We start from the raw sequence: 22,465 nt of genomic DNA on the forward strand, positions 1-22,465 counted from the left end.
CGTTGCTTTAAATTTAAAGGCAAAATTACAAAAAACACCTTAAGATGGGCTATCTGTGTAACTTACTCGATCCCAATCTTTTCTCTCACTTTTTTTTCTAAACAATTTTTTTTGTAAATAACCCTCGTCAACCCAAAAGTACCATGAAATAAGACTAAACTGCCTTTGTTTGTTTTCACATACCATTCTCTCTCCTATTTTCATACGCACTCCGGTAGTACAAACATGCGCTCCGACATTCTGAATGTGCGCTCCGGCAATACAGGTGTGAGTCGCAATGCTCTGGCATTATAAGAATTCGCTCCGGTAGTGCAAAGATGCGCTCCGGTAGTGCAAAGATGCGCTCCGGCATTTCGCTCTGGCAATGAAGTCTTTAGAGCCACAGCGCTCCGGCAATGGAGGACCGTGTTCCCGTAGTATAAACAAGCGCTTTGATATTCTGAATGTGCGCTCCGACAATGCAAGTTGGAGCCACAGTGCTCCGGCATTATGAGAACGCGCTCCGACAGTACAAGCAGTGCGCGACTTGGGACCCGCAAATTGATTTGATTTGTACGAGAAGGGCATTTCCTTCCAAAAAATAAAACTTCATATCAAAATTATTGGGGTAAATAATAAAGAATTGTATACCATGAGACCATGCACTTTTGGTACAAGGAGGTCACAATGATCCTTAGCCATTGGATGTGAAATTTAGCCGCTCAAAGTGTGTCACCTAGTTTGAGAATTTTTTTTTTACCTTGTCTGTGCACATATTGTCATGGAAAAGTATATAAAGGAATTATTTACTTTTGATACAAAGAGGTTACAATCACTTTTTGCTCATCAGATTTCAAATTGGGTGGTTGTAAAAGTATCATTGAGACACAAAGTTCAAAAAAAAATAAAAAAATAAAATTCTCGAACTTCGTGATGCAACTTAAGCAATAAAATTTGATATGCAATGACTGAAAGAAAGACTAATGTGATATTGCCAGAGAATTTTTTTTTTTATTTTTCTTCTTTTCACCCTTTTTCTTTTCTTTTGGCAAAGATCACTTACAAGTAGTCTCATTACAACAATTTTTGCTTTAAAGAAAATAAAACTAACAAATCCAATATCTTAAAAACATTGATGTCCTTAAACCAATTTTCTTTAAACAAATAAAATATCCATAATTCTTATGTTTGGGATTATAAAACCAATATAATTAAATACAACAAGAAAAAAAAAAAGATAGTGTCAGATATTACCTCAATTGGGCTTATTACACCCCATACTGAGTCACCAATATCCGATGGCGCGCGATCAACAGTTTAGCTTCAATGTCGAACCGGGAAAGCAAATTTCGGCAAAACTGAGCATTCAGCCTTAAATCTCTACAAACTCTAACCCCGAAAATTTTATTGGCTTACTCGTAATTTCCCAATCCTTAGTATTTTTAGAGCATGAGAGAGAAAGTGGAAGACCTAAGGTTGGGGCGTGCGCCTCTAGATGCTTAGGAGAGAGAAGGTCAAAGAGAGAAAGTTGGAGAGAGAGAGAGCCAGAATAGAGAGAAAAGTGTAGAGACTAGGGAGAGGGTACACCCCTATTTATAGAGAAAAATTATGTTTAGGGTTTTTTAGGGTTTCTCATAATTTGCCTCTTTCTTGATATTGAATATGGACCGTTGATCAATGTGACTTGTGGAGTGAGAGATCGGAGTCATCCATTCCATAAATGTGCTATCAACATTACGGAAGGTGCTTGGACCATTATCTCACTTTCTTTAAACTATTTCCAATCAATATAGTTAAATAAATTGAATCTTATTTATCTTATTTATATATTATTCATTTCATAAAATAACATATTCTTTCCCATACTATTCAAAGATATGTCAAGTTAAGATATGCTTTCAATATTTAGGATAAGATGATCGATCTTTTCCATATCTAATATTAGATCACATGCCATAAGGTACATTTCCTAAATTTAAATAACTTGACAATAACGCAAACAACCAAAAGGTGGGGTGTGCCATCCATGTGTGGCACATGTGAGCCCCACCCACATGGTACATGGTAGGCCCATGTGCACTATGGGCCCCCATGATATTTAACAAATTAATTTCTAAAATATTATTTGAATTTTATACTTTTGTAAAATCAAAAGCTTTATTTTTATAAGTCCAAAAAGTATAAATAAAATATCAAAAAAATCATAAAAATTCAAATAATAATTCTAAAATAATTTCTATCATAAAGCAAACATAATTAAATTAATATGATGGGAAATTGATCCATATGGTTTAGGAATTGAATTAACAATCATAAGGCACTCTACCTTTATCAGACCGACCAAGTGTTTCTCATGACCCACAATCCAAGCATAGGCGCATTAGCGGGTGGGTCACCAAAGTCCGGCCGATGAGTCAAGGGGTCACAATCCCAGTATGTAGATTTCAGGTCCTTCTCTAGAAATGACTCAAGGTCATCAAGACCTTATGCGACCACAACTCTATGATGCATATGAGTATCTCTCGCACATGCATACGTTTCACCCTAGAAGGTGGATATCTGACTTTCTTGAACAATCTATCGATATGCATGTCGTGTGATAGATCATGAATGAGGTTTCGACCTCTGTCTCCGTAGGCCCACCATCACACACAAGGGTCGCACAGTTCCTTGGCTCATTCATCCAGATATAAACTCCGACCTCTTCAAAGGATAACCTAAAACCCTTCTCGATTTGTTCTCTATGCCCAAATACCTTGGGTTTTCCAACCGACTGGTCTAGATCGTCAAGCACAGCCCGGTATCAGCAAACATCGTTTGCTTAGTATGGTTCACGATGGACCACACTCCCATTGAGTTCATGTTCCACTATATTTTTTTTTTTTGGGATTGCACTTTATTTATTATTTAGTACAAAATACATAATCCTACCGAGTGATTTAAAATTCAATTAGAAACTTAAGTTAAATTTTATCAACCCAAAAAAATGAAACTTTCCATAGAAAAGCATTAAATGAATTTGTAGAAAACTTTTTTTTTTTTTTCAAAAAATAGAGAACCAAGCAAAAGGCATAAAATTAAATATAATATTTAAAAGAATTCAAATTTCTTAAAAAAATGGGATGAATATTTTCAGAAAACTAGAGAACCAACAAAAAAAATTCAATTTCATTAGAAATTATAGAAAATAACAACAAAACATTTTCGAAATCCATCTAAAACAATTTAAAACAACAAGCACTCATAAGGCCTTTAAACCCAACAATGACTAGGAATAATAGTGACCTTCTTATAACAAAGATAAATGGTCTTATAGTACAAAACCCATATCCAACAGTATCTGTCCCTAGCTTAGATGTGAAGGATTATAAGATCAAATACTAGTCTAAGAAATTGCCTATTGGCAACCATGGCTAAAATTTTGGATGGTAGGAGAAAGCTTGTACAATTTAAATATTAATAATGGAATAAATTGTGCTTCTTCTTCTTGCTTTAATAGCAATGAATGTAGATGGAAATAGTGCATACATGGCATATGAGATTATGGCATATTAACAAAGATAAGTGCAAAATTAGTGAAAATTGGGTAATACCTAATCTTAAAGAAATTAACTTTCAAGTTTGTGGGCCCACTAAGATAAAATTTGGCTAGAAAGTCATAAAAATTTCTTACCTAATTCTGACATTAAAAGTACTAAAAATTTTGCAGATCGAAAATATCTATAAACACTTGAAAATTTTTAAAACATACGGTACAACGACGTCATTTTTAATGCTCATTGTTTCCATATCCGCACACCTTGAAGTCGACATAATGAACTAAAGGATTCTCAAGAGGAATAATCTTAGACAATGGATTTTTGAAGTAAGGATTGTATATAATGAGGCCTTTTATCTTTGGTACAAAGATGTCACAATTATTTACAACCATCCGATGTGAAATCTAATAGCTTGCGTGTATCACAAGGTCCAATAAATTTTTTTTGAACTTTATATTTGGTCAATCAAATAAATGCAGCCACCCAACTTCACATCCAATGCTCAAGATTGATTATAACCATTTTGAACCAAACAAAAATAATCTCATTCTCCAAATTTTGTGCATAACTACTTCACAAAAACAAAACTTTGATACGCGGGGCAATTTATTTCAAATACAAAAATTCGACGCAAAGGCCCCAATGAGAATTGGCTTGTACCAACATTGTCACCACCAAATCGTTTTGTCATTACCAAATCATGTCATGTTGACATCATACTGCACATCTCATTGCTACAAATACATCACGTGTAGGGATCCTAACTGGATATGTGTAGAAATCATGACAAGTGCTTGATCAGTGTTTTAAAACCTTGCGATCGCCCATTTGGATTGTCGACTCGAATTGCTGATGGATGGAGAATAGGTTACCGAATTGGTTTTAAGATGACATGCGTCTTGGTTTGGTTCCTCTAAAACTTTTTCGTTTTTTTTTATCTTCTTTTAAGTTTGGGTGTGGTTTCCATCAACCTTAAACAATCCATTTAAGGTCCACGTTCAAATTTTATCATAATATATATTTTTGATGTAAAATATTCTTAAGATTATCTCAAAATCTATTTTTATATCTAATAATAAAATTTTAAGTTCCAAAAATAATTAAAATTAAGTAGATATATAAATATATGAAAATCTTGAAAATCGACAGTCTAGATAATGTGTTGTAAAATACATCATTTATAGGATTCAAAATCCTTTTTGTTTTTCATAGTCATTCATCTTGATCTCGAGATGATCAATTAAAGGGTTTTTCAATATTAAAAAAACTTTTTTCGATGGATTTTTGAGGTGCATCCGTAATTCTACATTTTAAAGTTGCAACCTTATATAAACTTTTTCTTTTAATTTTATCTAATATTTTTTCAAGTCTTTATAAATCCCCACTTCATAAATTCTTTTTTTTTTAATATTTTTTAAATTATCGATTTAAATTGTCAATACACCGAACTAATATAGGTATCTAAAAACGGTCCACCCCACCGATCCAAGAAATAGTGTCGCAACGGTGGGTCACCGCCGTTATAGAATCATATTGAAAGGTAATGGTTGGGGAGTGGGTCCCACCCAAATATGTCAATAAAGAGTAAACCACTGTCGCATCACCGTAATTCAATTAGTGGGGGAACGATATTTATTACATTTGAGGAGAATTTGAAGCATCAGCTAGTGGCTGTAGTTTAGTGGTTAGAAGTCCACGTTGTGGCCGTGGAGACCTGGGCTCGAATCCCAGCAGCCACAGTTTGAATTTTATTTATGGCCCAAATTTTATATGTTAGACATGGGCGCCCAATTTTATTTATGGGGTCGCTTTTTCTGCCCAAATTTTATATATTAGACATGGGCGCCCAATGGGGTCGCTTTTTCTGCCCAAATTTTATATATTAGACATGGGCGGCCACATCTTTTATTTATGGGGTCGCTTTTTTGACTGTGGAACTTTTATGAGGTTTTGTCAATGCTTTTTAACTTGGAAACAGTTTATATAGAGCCTAGGCTCTAAACAATCAAATTAGGACCTACCTCAAAAATTTAATTAAAAGAAGTTATTTTGATATCCTCAAATTGATCATCTCGACATTAAGATACATAGATTTGAGAAACAAAAATGGATTTCAAATTTTGAAAATAGTGCATCTTGTAATGCATTTTTTGGATCGTTAATTTTTAAGTTTTCATAGATTTGCTCGATCTAAACTATTTTTTAAGCTTTAAATTTATAATTAAAGATAAAAATATATTATAAGGCAATCACAAAGATTTTCAATATTAAAACCATATTTCTTAATACCATTTAAAGGTAAGCTCTACTGTGATTGGTTAGAGCCTCAGCTCTATAAAAACCGGACCCTTTTAACTTTCCGGAAAATTTATACAAGGGTGGCACCTTATATAGTAGAATAGAAAAATGTTTTGATAGGCACGCAGCCATATGAAAGTAAGTCCACCTAAAAGCTTACTAAAAATTGTAGTTCAAATGTCGAAAAACTTTAAAATCGATTAGCTCAGCCTCGACTATTATGGTTGTAAAAAACAACGAGATTTCAAACCCAAAAAATAGTCTATATTATAATATATTATCTCAACTATCTATTTCATCATAAAAATAAATAAGTATCTATGGATTAGCAAGATGTGTACCACGTCTTGAGCTTCAAATTTTATAGCTGGCATTGAAAATTGATTTTAAACCTATCATAAAAATTTTGATGCCCAAAGTGTTTTGTTTTAATAAAGCCTAGGCTTTATAGAAATTGTATCCTTATAGATTTAAGCTACTTTTCAAAAATCTATTGAAGATGTTGTTTTGCCATTGAAAAACCATCTAATTGATCATCTTGATATCGAGATGTATGGATATGAGAAAGAACAGATTTTTAAGTCACAAATCTTGCAACACATTATCTAAATCGTCCACATTCAAGATTTCCAAACATTTATAGATCTGTTTGATTTGAACCTTTATTGGAGTTTAAAATTTTATAGTTAGAGATGAAAGTATATTCTTAGGCCATCTTGAGAATTCTCAATACCAAAAGGGTGCGGTTTGAATAGAGCCTAGGCTCTAAACTATCAAATGGAGCTTACTTTCAAATAGTGTCGAGAAATGTGGTTTCAATAGTGGAAATCTTTGTGATAGCCTTAAAACATATTTTCATCTTTATTTATAAAGTTTAAAGCTTCAAGAATAATGTAGATCGAGCATATCTACAAAAACTTGAAAATCTTGAAAGTTCACAATCCAAAAATGCATTACAAAATACATAATTTCCAAAACTTGGAATCTATTTTTTTCTTATGTCCATGCATATTGATGTCAAGATGATCAATTTGATGATATTTGGGTATCAAAACAACCTTTTGTAGTAAAGTTTTTGAGGTAGGCTCTAAATATTTGATTTTTTAGAGCCTCGCCTCTATATAAACTATTCCCATACCAAAATTACATCTATGACAAAGTTTGGAGGTTCTGCCTACTTTGATTGTTTAAAGTTGTAACCTTATGCAAACCCACTTTTGAACTTTTCCATCCAAAGTGATAAATAAAAAAAATAAGGATGAAAAGTTGTAACCTTATGCAAACCCACTTTTGAACTTTTCTATCCAAAGTGACAAATAAAAAAAATAAGGATGAGTATTTTTATAAGGTCTCCTCCATAGACCATACACGTAGGGCACATTATTTAATTTTGCTGGAAGATGTAGCTATGATATAAGATGCTTTACCATGACTTGAAAATTCATGTGTTCAACGTTGATTATGAAATTTAAAACAAATTTTGTTAGAAGATGTGCTTTCCATATCAAAAATCTTAGGATAGCTTGAAAATCTATATTCAACGCTGATTATGAAATTGAAATTTCAAATATGGTGCATACAAACAGATATATAAACACTTAAAATTATATAGACTAGATAATTTGTTACAAGATGCATTATTTTTATGACTTGACGTTCTTTTTTTTTTCTTTTTTATATTCATAGAACTTGAGATCGAGATAATCAACTGGAAGATTTTTCAATTTCAAAATACTCTTTTCTACTTTGAGGTGCACCTTACTTCGCCAACCTTATTTCAGCCTTTGCATTTATAAAATAATCTCTTATGTTTTGGAATCATTTTCTCTATTATTAGTTAGACGGCAAGCCTAAAAGGTGCTTCGCATTTTTTGGATACCTTTGACAATAACGAACTTGTATGAGAAAGGGAAGTGCGCCAAGAGGTACTTAAATTTTAAACTAGGGTTTTGTTGGGGTACTCCAATGTATATATATTTTTATTTATTTGTATAATCAAGAATAAAGTAAAAAGTTTTGACATAAAGAAAAATATTTATTATTTATAGTGGATAATAATATCATCTATATGAAATATGACATTACTCATACAGAGCATTAATTATTTTTAAAATATTATTAGAATGCCACTAATTTTTTATAAAAATATTTATTTTACTTGTGTTAATTACAAAAAATACCTTAACTCGAAAAATGTTATTTTAAAAGCCAAAGGTAAGAGTGTAAAAAAGTTGAGATGAAAGTAACCTAACAAAAACCTTCAAACTGTTGTGTTTTTCGATTTTAATGAGGTTAATGGTTCTTAGTTTGCCCAAAAATGAAATGAACTAAAAGCATAGATGGTGACGGTGGTGGATAGTACAACATGACGTCTTAAGTTTCATTTCTCATTTCTATAATTGATAGGAGAAATCCTCCCGACTGATTTACCAAAAAACGAAGCCTATTTTTATTTAAATAAGTTTATACGATGTGTTATACTATAAAAGTAAGGTGCATATAAAAGCCAGTCGCATTAAAAGTTGTTACAACAATTGGAGAAACCTCTAATCGATCAACTCAACCTCGAGAGACATGTCATAATAATAATAATAATAATAATAATAATAATAATAATAATAATAATAATAATAATAATAATAATAATAATAATAATAATAATAATAATAATAATAATAATAATAATAATAATAATAATAATAGTAATAATAATAATAGTAATAATAATAATAGTAATAATAATAATAGTAATAATAGTAATAATAGTAATAATAGTAATAATAATAATAGTAATAATAATAATAGTAATAATAATAATAATAATAATAATAACAAAAACAAAAACAACAACAACAATAAAGATTTTGAGTACTAAAAATGATGCATCCTGTAACACATTATTGTGATCCTCAAATTTCAAGTGCTTATAAATATTTCCGATGTATGCCATTATCTGAGCTTTAAATTTTATAATTAAGAGTGAAAATAGTTTCTTAGCCATTGTAGGTATGTCTAACAAGGTTTACAAATGTACCTTTCTTTGTCTGTTTAAGGTTGGCACCTTATTATATAAGCCATATCTATGTAGAAAAAAAGTTTATACAAGGTTGACACCTTAAAATGTAGAATTATGGTCAACCTCTAAAATCCTTCCAAAAAGATTGTTTTGAAAAAATATCTAATTGATCATCTCGCATCGAGATGTATACATATGGAGAAAAAAAAAAAGAAAAAAAAAGATTTCAAGTCCTTAAAAGAATAAATCTTACACATTATCTGAAGCAACTATTTGCAAGATTTTCATGTGCTTATAAGTCTACTGGAGGTACAAATAGTTTAAGGTTGCCACCTTATGCAAATCACATCCTTTTCTGAATCCAAATTTTTAAGAAAAAAGAAAAAGAAAAAAAGTCAATCTTATGATATAGCAAGTATGACACCAAAAAACACATTAGAAAAGGTTTTTCTGACGTTGGAATGCCCTACAAATGATTATCTCAACCTCAAGATATTTGGATATGAAAAAAAAAAGTATTTCACATTCTATAAATAGTGCATCTTGTATCACATTTTCTGGATTGTTCATTTTCTAGATTTTCAAGTGTTTATAGATTTGCTCGATCAACATTATTTTTAGAATTTCTGATTTCATATTTCATCATTATCATCATTTGAATCTTATTCTAACTATTTAGAGTTGGCTACTAGAATCATGTTCGGCCATTCCACTCTATCAAGAGCAATATCTTCAGACAAACCACAAGTCATCATATCTCTTTTCACTATTTTCACCTATATCATTCCGAACCTTCCTCTTGCTTTTTTAAAGCTATCTACTTGAACCATATTGTCCCTCCTCACCCGGTGTGTTTTAGGTCGAAGTTGCATATAATAGACCACCTAAATCTTCTCCATCTTTTTAATTTCATAATTAAAGGTGGAAAACAGATTTTTAAACTCTACTACGAATTTCCACCAAATCTACATCTTCCGACCGTTTAAATCCATATCTTTTTTATTTAAGTTTGACACCTTATTCAAACCGCACCCAATTTCTAATGGTACCATTTATACAAAGTATCAAACTTAAACAAAAAGGCGCCAGTTACAAAGCAGCTGAAAGGTAACAATTAAACAAATAGGCGCGAGTTACAAACCAGCTGAAAGGTAACAATTCCCATGCCAAAAATATGTACAATGGTTTAAAACTCTATTTCCACCCAAATTTAAAGGTCATGGTGTAAATCGAATATATCTATAGTACTTAAATATCATAAGAATGAACACATCCATATAATCCATTACTAGATGTAATCATTTATAGGAGTTTGAAATCTTTGTAATCATTTATAGGAGTTTGAAATCTTTTCTTTTAAGGGAAAGCTTTCTATGTTTCCTCTAGAAGTTCTATCCTCCCCTTATCCCACCGTCTATTTTTTAATAGAGGGCTAAGATTTGCCCCAATCACAATGTCATGTCTCTACACTATTTTATTTTAATTTTTTTTTTCTATAAACTGTTTTGGCACCAAATTTTAGAACCCCATTCCTCTATTATATTCACATAAACGAAAAATATAAAAAAAACTATTTCAATAAAATAAAATGACCAAAATACCCCTAAAAGTTTCAAAGGGTATTTTGATCATTATTTTTTATCGAAAAAATATTTTTAATATTTTTTATGTGTGCCCCAATGAGAAGATAACACATACCAAATTTCATATTCAGAAAATTTGTATTAAAAAAACTTAAAACAAAATACTTTTGAGACGTCGGATCTAAAGATCGAACGGTGAGTGGCTCTCTTCATAAAAAATAGACGGCTGGATGGTACGTGCGGAATAGAACTTCTATGCTGTAGGAGGAACATAGAAAGCTTTTTCTTATCTCGAGGTCCATGATCAATTGGAGAATTTTTCAGCAGAAAAGAAAACTTCACCATTGAGTTTCATACTCTAGGATTGAAACCTTATATAAACTTTTCAGATTTTTAAGCATACATGTGACATTTTGGTCACTGCTACACATTTGGGAGCACCCCTTTTGCCCCCTTTCACAGTAGCAAGGAAATGCAAACATAGTGAAAGTACCTAATTTTGGGAAGTTATGCCAACTCGGTGCTAACCCATGGCATACACGATAGTTTTCAATTTCTTTAGTGGTCTCAAAGTTATCCAAAAGCCTTGAGATTTCAATCTTAATTAAGATATGGAAGCACTTTAGAATAGATGAAAATCAGTAAAACTTTGCACACAGAAAGAGGAAGAGAGAGAGAGAGAGAGAGAGAGAGAGAGAGAGAGAGCACTTGAATAACACCTTCAAGCACACCCAACTGTGAAAAAATGTCATTCATGTTCTTGGTTTTAATTTCCATACAGTAAATATTTAGCAAAAATGGGCCAGTTCACGGCTTCAAGAATGGGATATGCAATGAGACGTGGCTAAGCATGTACCATAGAATTTCTGAGTAAACTCTGCAGTGTGTCAGTCAATGTCTCATTAACCTCTAACTTGAGCGTCACCTGCCATCCATCAAATACATGGGTACATTCCATAATGGAAACATAAATAGACAAAGTTCAAAATTGAACTAACCTCTTTAAAAATTTCACTGGAGCCAGCACTCTCAAATCCCTGCACGACAGACATGATTCATGTCACAAACTTGCTTGCTCGGATGCACATCAATTCCCACCAGGCATATAAACATTTACATGTGTGTGAATGAGTTCATCTAGATGCATAAATATGTACATACAAAGTTCAAAAAAATGGAATTGATCCCTGAATCACTGGGGACCAGTTCCAATTCACCCTCTCTGACTTGGGCGATTCCCAAGTTGGTGTGTATGGATAAAACAGAAAAATGAAAACAAAATAACTGGGGAAATTGGACAATTCCGGGGTTCCCTAAAATTGGATCACCCACCCTATTGTTTCGAGCCGACTAGGGCGATTCTGAGTTAGCTTGGCATTTTTTGAACACTGCATACATCGCACATCACATATATGGTATGATATTATCTTGCATTTGATATTATATATCCATAATAACATGTGTTAAGCATAGGCATATATGTATCTGCTGATTTAGGTAAGCAGATTTATGAGATAAGAATTGAACCCTCAGCGTTAGATAAAACCACCATTTTGCATAAAGATCAATGGCAAGAGTCTACCGATGATTCAAGTTTTAGTGTATAATGCAATACGATGCTATATAGAGGGCCAAGAACAGGAGACAGCAGGACAATGCCAAAGAATTACATATCTGCATGGATGTTGCATCATGGCAACATAGACACTTTCACTAAGAACTCTGACAAATATTGTTATGTACTTGGATGTTAATACCTTGTGTCTCTTTGTGTGTGTGTGTGTGTGAGAGAGAGAGAGAGAGAGAGAGAGAGAGAGAGAGAGAGAGAGACTAACCAACTTCTTGAAGAGATCAATAGAGGCTGTATTAGATTCTCCAATATTAGCACAAAAAGCCTGGATCCCCAGATTCTCAACTGCAAAGGCCATCATCAGCAATACAGATTCCTTCCCCAGACCTTTTCTGCGGCTGCATCAAGGAGGTGCTTGTCACAGGAATACCTTAGAAAATTCAGAAATAAAACAAAAGCATGCAATCAAATATATGTTATTATGGATAAGCACTTCATAGTAACAAATGTACTCAGAAGATGGGCGAGAGGCTTTGGAGTTTATGAACACTTCAATTAAAAGTTTAAAACCTATAGTTTGCCAGGCTTCACCTCGACTTAATGAGGAGGTCAGATCACTAGAACTTGAGACTAAGCCAATTCATGCAGAGGTATCAATCAAAAAATATAAAAGTTTCCACTTTCCATTAACATTAAACAAACAAAAATAAAAAAGAGAAAAGTAAGAAAACGACTATGAATTGCAAAAATAGATAAATAAAAAATTCCAAAGTGAGAGCGAGTGGATGGAGATTGCAGAGAGAGAGAGAGAGACCATAGAGGCAATAAAAAGAGGCAGTATTGGGAACATATTCATCCAGCACTCATCCAGCACCTGTATGCTGAAATATGGATTCATAACATAACTCCTCACTATGGTTTTAACTAGTATGTTACTTTCATCGATGAACATTCCCAACATTCTGTGATCCATATCATACAACAAAATTTCATGCATTTTTTCACCCTACCCAATAAAAAAGTTAGGGCTCTGTTCAGACTCACAAAAGCAATAGTTATCTCATTGATTTCTTCTTAAGCCTGTACGAAATCTCATGCCATGTAACACCAAAGGTTTTAGCTGGTGTTAAAGAACTCAACTTGGTCGCTGACTCTCACTGCCAAAAAAATGTAAGCTTATCAATCAGACTGTTAACTTGGGGAAACTTGTTGAGTTTTTCAAATTTTGTATGAAGAGTTCAAAAAGGAGGGTTGCCTCTGATGGGAACAGGACCCAGCTTGTCACCTAAATCATAGCAAAGTGCTACCACATTGGAAGACATCATGCTTTTGCCCCATGTTGTCAAATTTGCTTTGCTTAGAGTTAAGCACCCGAAGTCTTCGGGTTTTCCCTCCCCACCAAAACGAAGCAAATACCGGAAAGAGTGAACTTTAAAGAACAACACACCAAAAGTAACAAATAGCTTGTTAGTACTAAATACTTTCTAGAAGTAACAAATAGCAAGTAAAATATCTAAAGTCAAAGGACAACACACCACGTTAGGAGAGAAGCACAAGAAGAAAAGACCACTTGTTTACTTTGACAAGACTAAAAAAGTTAAAAGTAAAAAGTGTTTATATATTTTAGATTTAAATCCATAAAAAGTACTACCAAAAAGTACTTACCATTATGATGCTCCTAACTCAAGGGAATTAAAAAATTGAATTTAAAATTGGTAGCATTAAAATAATATTTCATCCATTTTTTTTATTATTAGGTGAAGTAATAAATTTATTTATTATTAAATTTTTAGTTTTTTTATAAAATTATATATTTTAAAAAAGAACTGAAGTCTTACCTTGAATCAGCTGAATCACCGAATTGCCTCATTTTTCAGAGCAAACCAAAGCAGGCTCCAAAGCGAATTTGAGACAATTTGCTTTCGCAAACTCATAATGAAAATTATATGAAAAGGAAAACTTGAACACTTGAGTTTTTCATTTAAACTCGGATGCTAGAGATTTTCATTTATAAAATTCGTCCACTTAACAAGCTGACAAGAGTGAGTTTTCTGAATCAAAACGAGTTTTAATTCACTAGTTTTATTCATACACTACATGGATTTTAGGCTCGAAAGAGGAAAACATTGAGGAGTACTTTGGACAACATTCCCATTATTCACCCATGAATGTTCCTAGATGTTTTAGGGAGAAGCCCTTACCACTATTATATATAAGATCAGTACAACGGATTTTTCAAATACGAATGACAATAACCGAATTAAGATTTTTACAATAAAATATCCAGATTATTCAGCCCAATCATTTATCAGGATATCTTCATTCAAAGTCACAAATGAAACACAATTCTTCACATTGTGTTTTTTTATCTATGATGCTTGCATAATGCATGGCCTTTGACCAATGTTTAGGGGTGGCAATTGGGCGAGTATGGGTCGGGTCCAGCTGGACCTGAAGTAGCCTATACACACCCGGACCCAGACCCAAACCCGTACCTGACGAGTCCAATTTAAATGTCCCCTACTTGACGGCTAATGTTCGACCCGGGACCCGGACCCGTACCCAAGAAGCAGCCAATGATGATGTGCAAAGTTTCCCTTTGCCTCCCTTTTATAAACCGTGACCCCTTAGCACTTGAAGCAGACGCCTGATGTCGGACTAAATGTCTCTCTGACAAAAAGGAATGGAAGCACTCTCTATCTATTTTGAGAAACGAATGACCTCTTTCTCTCTCTCTCTTTATTTCTTGAGCAATAGAGAAGTGGTAAATTAAGAACCACTCAAATAATTTTTGGGCTTTCACATCGTTAGATTTCAAGGAGAACATCAGAGAAAAATCCAATGCTTCCAGTCCTTTACATCCAAGAAGAAATGAAAACATCCAAACTCCAAATCTTTTTCCCCTGTCACTATGGTGCCCTTTTGAGACTTCAACTCAACTCCAATGCTTGAAGAACAGAGCGTAACCTCGCCTTCGCTACCCACAATGTCCATGAACATTCTCTGCAACTCCTCAAAGCTCTCATTCTTCCGAAAGCTCACACTGTCCATCATGGACATCAATTCTCACATAACATCCGAAAATCTCTGATCTTTTTCTTCTAATGGATCATTTACCCCTGCATCATACATTGCCCTCTTGACTTCATCAAATAAAACTGTATAGGCCTCTTGGATTTCTCAGAACCTCCTATTAGCTTCTCCAACATGAGGACTCTTTGCCCAATTATCCGGATGCCACGTCATTGCCAATTTCCAGTAAGCTTTAACTTATTTTTCTCCCCACTTCTTTTTTTTTATTTTTTTCTCCCTCTCTCTCTTTTGTTGTTTTGTGGGTTGAGAAAATCTTTTAAGCCCACATTGAAAAGATTTAGAGTGGTAATGTGGGGGGGTTTGCTATAAAATGAAGGGTAGGTAGAGTGAGAAAGTATACTAACCTAAGTGGGGTCAATTAGTGTTTGGGTCCCGGTTCGGGTATGGGGCGGATCCACCAATACCCATACCCATACCCATACCCGAAATTTTTCGCGTATACATTGTGAGACCCAGACCCTACCCGCGGGGCCAAATTTGGACCCATAACTAGGCCCAGTTCAGGTATACCCGCTAATATTGTCAGATTTGCTTCAGAGCTTGTTTCCGTTTGGTCTGAAAAAATGACGCAATTCAATGCTTCAGCTGATTCAGGCAAAGACTTCAATTCTTTTAAAAATATATACATATACAATTTTACTGTTTTATAAAAAAATTTAAAATTTAATAATAAATAAATTTATTACTACACTTAATGATAAATAAAATGGATGAAATATTATTTTAATACTACCAATTTTAAATTCAAATGTTTAATACCCTTGAGTCAGGAGCATCATAATGAGAAGTACTTTTTAATAATACTTTTTATGGATTTAACTTTTAAAAACATAAACACTTTTTACTTTAAACTTTTTGAGTCTTGTCAAAGTAAGCAAATGGTCTTTCCTTTTTATGCTTCTCTACTAACATGGTGTGTTGTCTTTTAACTTTAGACATTTTGCTTGCTATTTGTTACTTTTAGAAAGTATTTAATACTGGCAAGCTATTTGCTTGCTATTTGTTACTTTTGGCATGTCGTCCTTTAAGTTCACTCTTCGGTATTCAACTTGTTTCAGTGGGGAGGGAGAACCCGAAGACTTCGAGTGATTCGCCCAAAGTGAAGCAAATTTGACAACATGGCCTTTGACTCCTCATCAAGGGATCTTTTCGTTCCATGAAATGTTACATTTCTTGAGGACCTCTTGTTTTTTTTGAGCAACTTTGTACTATGGGCTGGGGTCATCTCATTGCTAGATAAATTTCTTGTAGATCAGTAAGTTGACTGGTTCAAAAAAGCAATAATCTAACATTGATATTTAGCAATCAAACTCTCCCTACTTTGACATAGGTATTAGAGTGCATTACCTTTACCTACTTTATATTGTTTGACTTGAGAGGGATGTTTTGCTCATTTTATGTTACTTTAGAGTGTAAGGGTACTTAGGGAATTTAATCAATTATACTTTACATACATATGAAAATTAATTCTTCCTTTCCAAAATTGGTTATACATTGTCTCTTAATCCATCCGAGATTTGACATATACATTGTAGAAGGGCCAGTGGTCTAATAAGGGTGGGGACCTTAAACTTTCCCTTAACCCGTCCCAAGCTTGGGTAAAGAAGGCGGGTTGTGCTAGGTAGGCAGCCAGTGTAAAATTGTACCACATCTTATCATGAATCCTGAACTTATGAATCAAGGAATAGGGTTCATCTAGCTGACCCCAAACAATTAGGATAAGGTTTGGATCATGATGATGATGATGATTGTAGAATGAGCACGCTCAACTCAAGATTTATTTTGATAAGCTTGACTTATCAGAACTACTGAAGTTACATTTCAAAATCGGAAGCAATATTTAGGTAAACAAAAGGACACTATTGTGCCATTAACTCTTCAGGATATGAAAAATACACAACCCAAAATTCTCAAAGTGGGACGAGGTACACTTAATTTCTTAAAACAAAAATGCATTTACAGAAAGGCCAAATTTCTAAACGCAAGAACCCCCATATAAAGTAAGCAATTTTACGTCATCATCATCTTCGTCATCTGAGCCTTATCCCAACTATTTAGCATCCGCTACACGAATCTTATTCCACCATCCAGCTCTATCAAGGGCCATACCCACAGTTAGACCATAAGTCATCATATCTCTTCTCACTACTTCCATCCATGTCCTTTGGGGACTTCCCCTTACCTTTTTATAGCCCTCTACTTGAACCAAATAGCCCCACACCGGTGTTGTTCTAGCTCGATGCCACACAAGATCAGACCACCTGAGTCTACTTTCCGTCATCTTATCCTATTCAATTCACTCCTAAGTTCTTTCAGATGTATGCATTCCGAATTTAGTAAGTAATTTCGTGAACAATGACAATAATACCACAAACATTTTGATTATCATTTTTTTAATTTGATTTCAATTTGTGAAGACTATTTAAAGAGGCCAAGAGGCAGGAGAATCAGCAGGAGCTACAGCAATTTCTGATAATAAAAATATGCTTTGTTTCAAGAAGACCTGAGACAAAATGAAGGAAGCACTGTTAGGTTTACAAAGGGATGCAGGTTCTCTGTGTATAATAAGACCTCTGAAATTCAGTTGTTATTAGAAACCATAATAAAAAAATCAATTGTAACAAGAATTTGGAAAACAATGAAACATCCAAGACAAGACGAATTTCAACAGCAACAAAGTGTATATCCTATTTCTCTTTTTATCATAACAGTAACTTGAGTTTTGTTCACATGGCATTCATCTAGCATGTATCAGAAAGGTGAGATAAGAAGATACCCAACACTAGTAGCTTGAAAAAAAAGCCAGTGAAACACATAAAAATTGTAAATAATTCAGTTACATAAAAATAAAAATATGTTTATTAAGGCATCAAAAGAATACCTTTTGGGCTCTGCAATCATAATTGATATTTCCACAGTTCTTACATCATCACAATCATTCATGAAGATATTCACATCACCGGCCATTGCTGAAACATGGAAGAGACATATTGTCATTCATAAGGATAGATATTAAAAAAAAATCACAAATTCAAAAAAAAATTTGTTTTTTTAAATACAATTCCAAAAAGAATTATGAGAAGAGGAAGTACACCATAGTACATTGTATTAAAGCATACTTACACAAATCAAAATAATAACCTTAAAGTTTAATGGCCAACAACAAAATAAGCACCTAAAACAAAATCAGTAGGAAAAAATTACTTAAAAAACTATTCGCAAAATAGCAAAGAACATTATGACCTTTCACACCATCATTGGGAGAGCAGGGAAAATAACCAACAGAAGAAAACCATTAGTACATATACTATGGATGTCAACAATCTGGATTCAGATCTCATATGCCAACCTTAGATGAAGCAATCTTCATGATATGTATCTGCACATTGATAAAGATGATCACATAGCAACTTCCTACAAATGAAACTCCATGATGACCATCCCACAAACAAATCCCCAGAGAAGTGTGATAAATACTTTAATTACATAGAAGGGTTGCAAACTTCAACTTCAGACCTCCAGTTTCCAACAAAAACAACAACAAAGCAAGGAAAAATAAAATAAAATTCAGACTTCAAATGGGCTCAAGACTGGTTCTAATAAGCAAATGGTTTCCAGTAATAAACAAATTAATAAAATAATAAAATCATTCTACTGGGTCACCACCCATCAAAACACAATATGCATTTATCCTGGCAATTTAGAAGATCATATCAATTGCACCATGAGTTCTTGAAAAATATCAACACAAAATGAAGTCATGTGGCTCAAAGAGTTCAGTAAGGGCAATCAAACCCAAAAGAGTGATAATTTTGGCCATGTAGCAGCATGTTGCAAACAACGATGGTTTTGGGAAACAATCTGATTACTCAATTCATCAATAACAGTCAAATAGAAATTATCTCCTCTTTCAATGAAGAAAAATTACACTAGCGGGAAAATGATAGTGTGTTCTTATGAATCAGAGAAACAGATTGCATCCTTCAGGGATGAATTCTCTCTCCAAAGTCCTAATTGGTTAACCAATTCTCTCATAAAAGACAGATAAAAAAAAACCAAGATTGACATATCTCGATTACTAAGTGGCCTGAAGAATATATTAATAAGAGAGTATTACTTACAACTCTACTCAATGAATTATAGATTTCTATTCAAAAATCAAGAATCCAACATAAGAATTATTATAAAAGGTGAAGATCAAAGGAAAGAAAGCAAAACACAAACCAAAATTGAAAACTAAAGGTCCTGCGCTTTTGTATGGAGACACTTAAAACATAAAAATGAAATCTTCAATGGCTCAAAGTTACATGATGGTACAACAAGAAGAATATCTGAAACCCCAATTGCTTAGTTTCATTCACAAATAATTAAATCGAATTCTATAAATTCGCAAAGAGAAGCAATAGCAATGAAGCAAGCAGTGTCCAGCCAAAGTGGGGCTACCTTCAACATGAGGCTCTCCATGTGCAAAAGTTCCAAGGATCATCTGCTTATCCAAAACGATGAAAGTCTGCTCTGCATTGATCATCAAATACAATAGTTGAACAGGGAGGGTTTGGAGGACAAGCAGAGAGAGAGAGGATTTGTACTGGAAAATATGAATATTGAAATAAGAAGGCCATTACTCTAGGAAAAAGAGAAATGGGGAAGCTTTAGAGAGAGAAAACACGAATGTTAGTAGAGAAAGAAAGAATGAAATTTAGGGGAAGCTTAAGAGAGAGAAAACATGAATGTCAGTAGAGAAAGAAAGAATGGAATTTACTGTTGGGGTCTTGGGTCCAAGAGAGCTGCATATCATACTCTTGTTGCAGAGAGAGGGGCTCAGAAGCAGTGGCCTCTAACAGTGATGGGTCTTCCATCCATTGATGGTATTTGGGCACATGATCCCTCATGTAAGGAACCAACAATACCTTTTCTCCTTCTATGCTCACCTCTCTTCCCATCTCTCCTCCCTCCTCTCTCTCTCTCTCTCAAATTTCTCTTTTCAGTGGACTGGTTCCTAGGTATAACGCTAGAAGGGGATGTACACTGTGATACATGTACGACAACCAAAGTACGCAAATTTATTGGCATTGTTGAACATTGCTTTTTTCGGAAAATGGTTTGAATAGGGCTGCAGCCCTATCAAAATGAGTAGAGCTTCACCTTATAATGCATCAAAAATTGCAATTCAAGTATTGGAAAACCTCTATATTGATCATCTCACCTTCAACACCATAGTTGTGAAAAAAAAAAAAAAAAGATTTTATGCTCTAAAATAGTGAATATTGTACCAAATTATCTAGACGATCCATTTTACCTTAAAAATAAGTGTTCAAAGATCGACAAGATCTATATATTTTTTGAGTTTAACATTTTAATATCGGTGTTAGAAATTGATTTTAGAGCCATTATAGAGATTTCCAATACTAAAAGTGCTTTTGTAATGAGCATTTAAGATGAGGCTTTATTTTGTTTTCATGAAGCCTAGGCATTATAAAAACTCCATCCTTTTTTTTTTTTTTACTTTGGTGGCAATTGGCCAGGTTTGGTCCCAGTGGCCCCAGACGCAACCCAAAAATATACTAGTAGGACTCGGACTCTTGACTCAGACCCAGACATGACTGGGTCCAGATCCCAAACCTAGACCCAAACTTGAATTGTTTGTAAGGGACCTAAACGTGACTCGAAAATAAAAAACAAAGAGAGGAGAGAGAGATGGAAACCCTAAAAAATAGATTAACCTTGGTTAGGAGAGGATTAATCCCCACCATTCATCTTATAAAAGAATAACGGTGGGGATTAAACACATATTTCATAAATATGTTAAGGAAAAAAGTTTAGATAAAGTCGAGGCTCTAAACAATCAAATTAGAGCCCACCTCAAAATTTTCACTAGAAGAGGATGTTTTGATGTCTAAATATCCTCAAATTGATCATCTCGACATCAAAATGCATGGACATAAGAAAGAAATGGATTTCAAGTTTTAGAAATAGTGCATCTTATAATGCATTTTTTGACCGTCAATTTTTAAGGTTTACAAGTTTCATAGATCTGCTCGATCTATACTATTTTCTAAGCTTTAAATTTTATAATAAACATGGCAATATATTTTAAGGCTATCACAAAGATTTCCAATATTGAAACAACATTTCTCGACATACTATTTGAAGTTGCACTTTACTTTGATTGTTTAGAGCCTGGGCTCTATACAAACCGCACCCTAAGTTAAATACATATACATTATTTAAATGGTGTGGTTTCTATAAGGTTGCAACTTTAAACAATCCAATTAAGGTGCACCTCCAAATTTTATCATAAGATGTAATTTTGATGTAAAAAATTTATAGGATTATCTAAAAATATATTTTCATATCTAATTATATAACTTTATACTTAAAAAAATGGTTAAAATCAAGTAGATCCACAAACATATGAAAATCTTGAAAATGGACGGTCTAGATAATGTGTTGCAAGATGCACTATTTTTTAAACTCAATTTTTTTTTTTTTTTCATATTCATACATCTTGATGTCGATATGATGAGTTAGAGGGGTTTCAACAGTAAAATAACCTTTTCCAATAGAGTTTTGAGGTGTTTCTATAATTCTACATTTTAAGGTTGCAACCTTATATAAACTTTTTCTATATTTATATATAGGAAAATTATTTCATGCGGGCTGGACTGCATTTCTACATTATGCGGTCCAGAGGTATAAAGCATCCATCTTAAAGATAGATGCATATAGGTGGTTCATCTAAAAACAAGTGTAACTAACAATCCAAATGTTTTTTTAATATAATTATTATTTCTATCTTTCAGATTTTTTTTTTTTTCATATTCATGATCTCTATTTTAAAGATTATATATTCTCCAAAAATTAGGATCAATTTATATTTAAAAAATATATTTATTAACGAGCCCGCATTTCTACAATATGCGAGTTAGCCGTATAGAAACCATATCTTTTTATATATCTACAAAATGCCTATTGATGAAGTTCTACCGTTCTACACTTGTAGCTGAAACTGTATCTTTCTATATATCTACGAAACGCCTACCGAATGTTCATCGGCATCCCCGACTGTGCTTTGCTAGGTGTAGATGGCTTATGCAAAGCATTGATATTTTGAGCTTGTCCTACTAATCCCTTCTAGTATAAAGAGTATATAAATAGAAAAGAACAAAAACATCAATAAAATGGTCAAACCACCTAAAAAATAAAATAAGGTGGTTAGGTCAACTAATATATGAATAAACTTGTCATTGTTTTTACCCCAAAAAAAAAAACTTGTTATTGTTTAAAAAATGGGAAAGTTTTCTATGCTCCCCATACTGCATAGAAGTTCTATCCTCCCCTACCATCCAGTCGTCCATTTTTTATCAATAGAGCCGCTCACCGTTTG

General features: G+C 33.4%; 1 protein-coding gene and 1 non-coding gene across 7 annotated transcripts; one reads left to right on the forward strand and one right to left on the reverse strand.

Moving 5' to 3' along the window:
* Positions 1-5,185: 5,185 nt before the first annotated feature.
* TRNAH-GUG (transfer RNA histidin (anticodon GUG)) lies at positions 5,186-5,257 on the forward strand. Its single transcript has one exon. It is a non-coding gene; the product is annotated as a tRNA-His (tRNA).
* Positions 5,258-11,139: 5,882 nt separating this feature from the next.
* On the reverse strand, positions 11,140-20,036 carry LOC18446634 (Acyl-CoA N-acyltransferases (NAT) superfamily protein). Of its 6 annotated transcripts, none has more exons than XR_016042643.1 (7): positions 19,841-20,036; positions 19,522-19,593; positions 17,960-18,047; positions 13,030-13,142; positions 12,251-12,383; positions 11,414-11,452; positions 11,140-11,340 (listed from the first exon to the last, which is right to left on the reverse strand). XR_016042643.1 is itself a non-coding variant. In XM_006856746.4 (6 exons), exons 1-6 carry the CDS (start codon positions 20,019-20,021, stop codon positions 11,260-11,262), a joined length of 594 nt encoding a protein of 197 aa, XP_006856808.2. In that variant the 5' UTR covers positions 20,022-20,036; the 3' UTR covers positions 11,140-11,259. The 6 variants fall into 6 exon arrangements, 2 of the variants coding, with proteins under 2 accessions (XP_006856808.2, XP_020530771.2); XR_016042644.1 differs by having other exon boundaries at positions 12,251-12,415; XR_016042642.1 differs by lacking the exon at positions 13,030-13,142 and having other exon boundaries at positions 12,251-12,415.
* Positions 20,037-22,465: the final 2,429 nt, after the last annotated feature.

The sequence above is a fragment of the Amborella trichopoda genome, chromosome 10 (genome assembly GCF_054954075.1).
Source record: "Amborella trichopoda isolate Santa Cruz 75 chromosome 10, AtrichopodaSantaCruz75HAP2 v2.0, whole genome shotgun sequence".
Classification (NCBI taxonomy): Eukaryota; Viridiplantae; Streptophyta; class Magnoliopsida; order Amborellales; family Amborellaceae; genus Amborella; species Amborella trichopoda.

What these genes read in the sequence shown, in the direction of transcription:
- LOC18446634 (XM_006856746.4), bottom strand. Translation starts at nt 20,021, where the DNA reads ATGGGAAGAGAGGTGAGCATAGAAGGAGAAAAGGTATTGTTGGTTCCT. An exon ending in TTGATCTCTTCAAGAAGTTG is followed by an intron (nt 11,453 to 12,250) that starts GTTAGTCTCTCT and finishes TCTGTCGTGCAG; the next exon opens with GGATTTGAGAGTGCTGGCTC. An exon ending in CCAGTGAAATTTTTAAAGAG is followed by an intron (nt 11,341 to 11,413) that starts GTTAGTTCAATT and finishes GATGGATGGCAG; the next exon opens with GTGACGCTCAAGTTAGAGGT.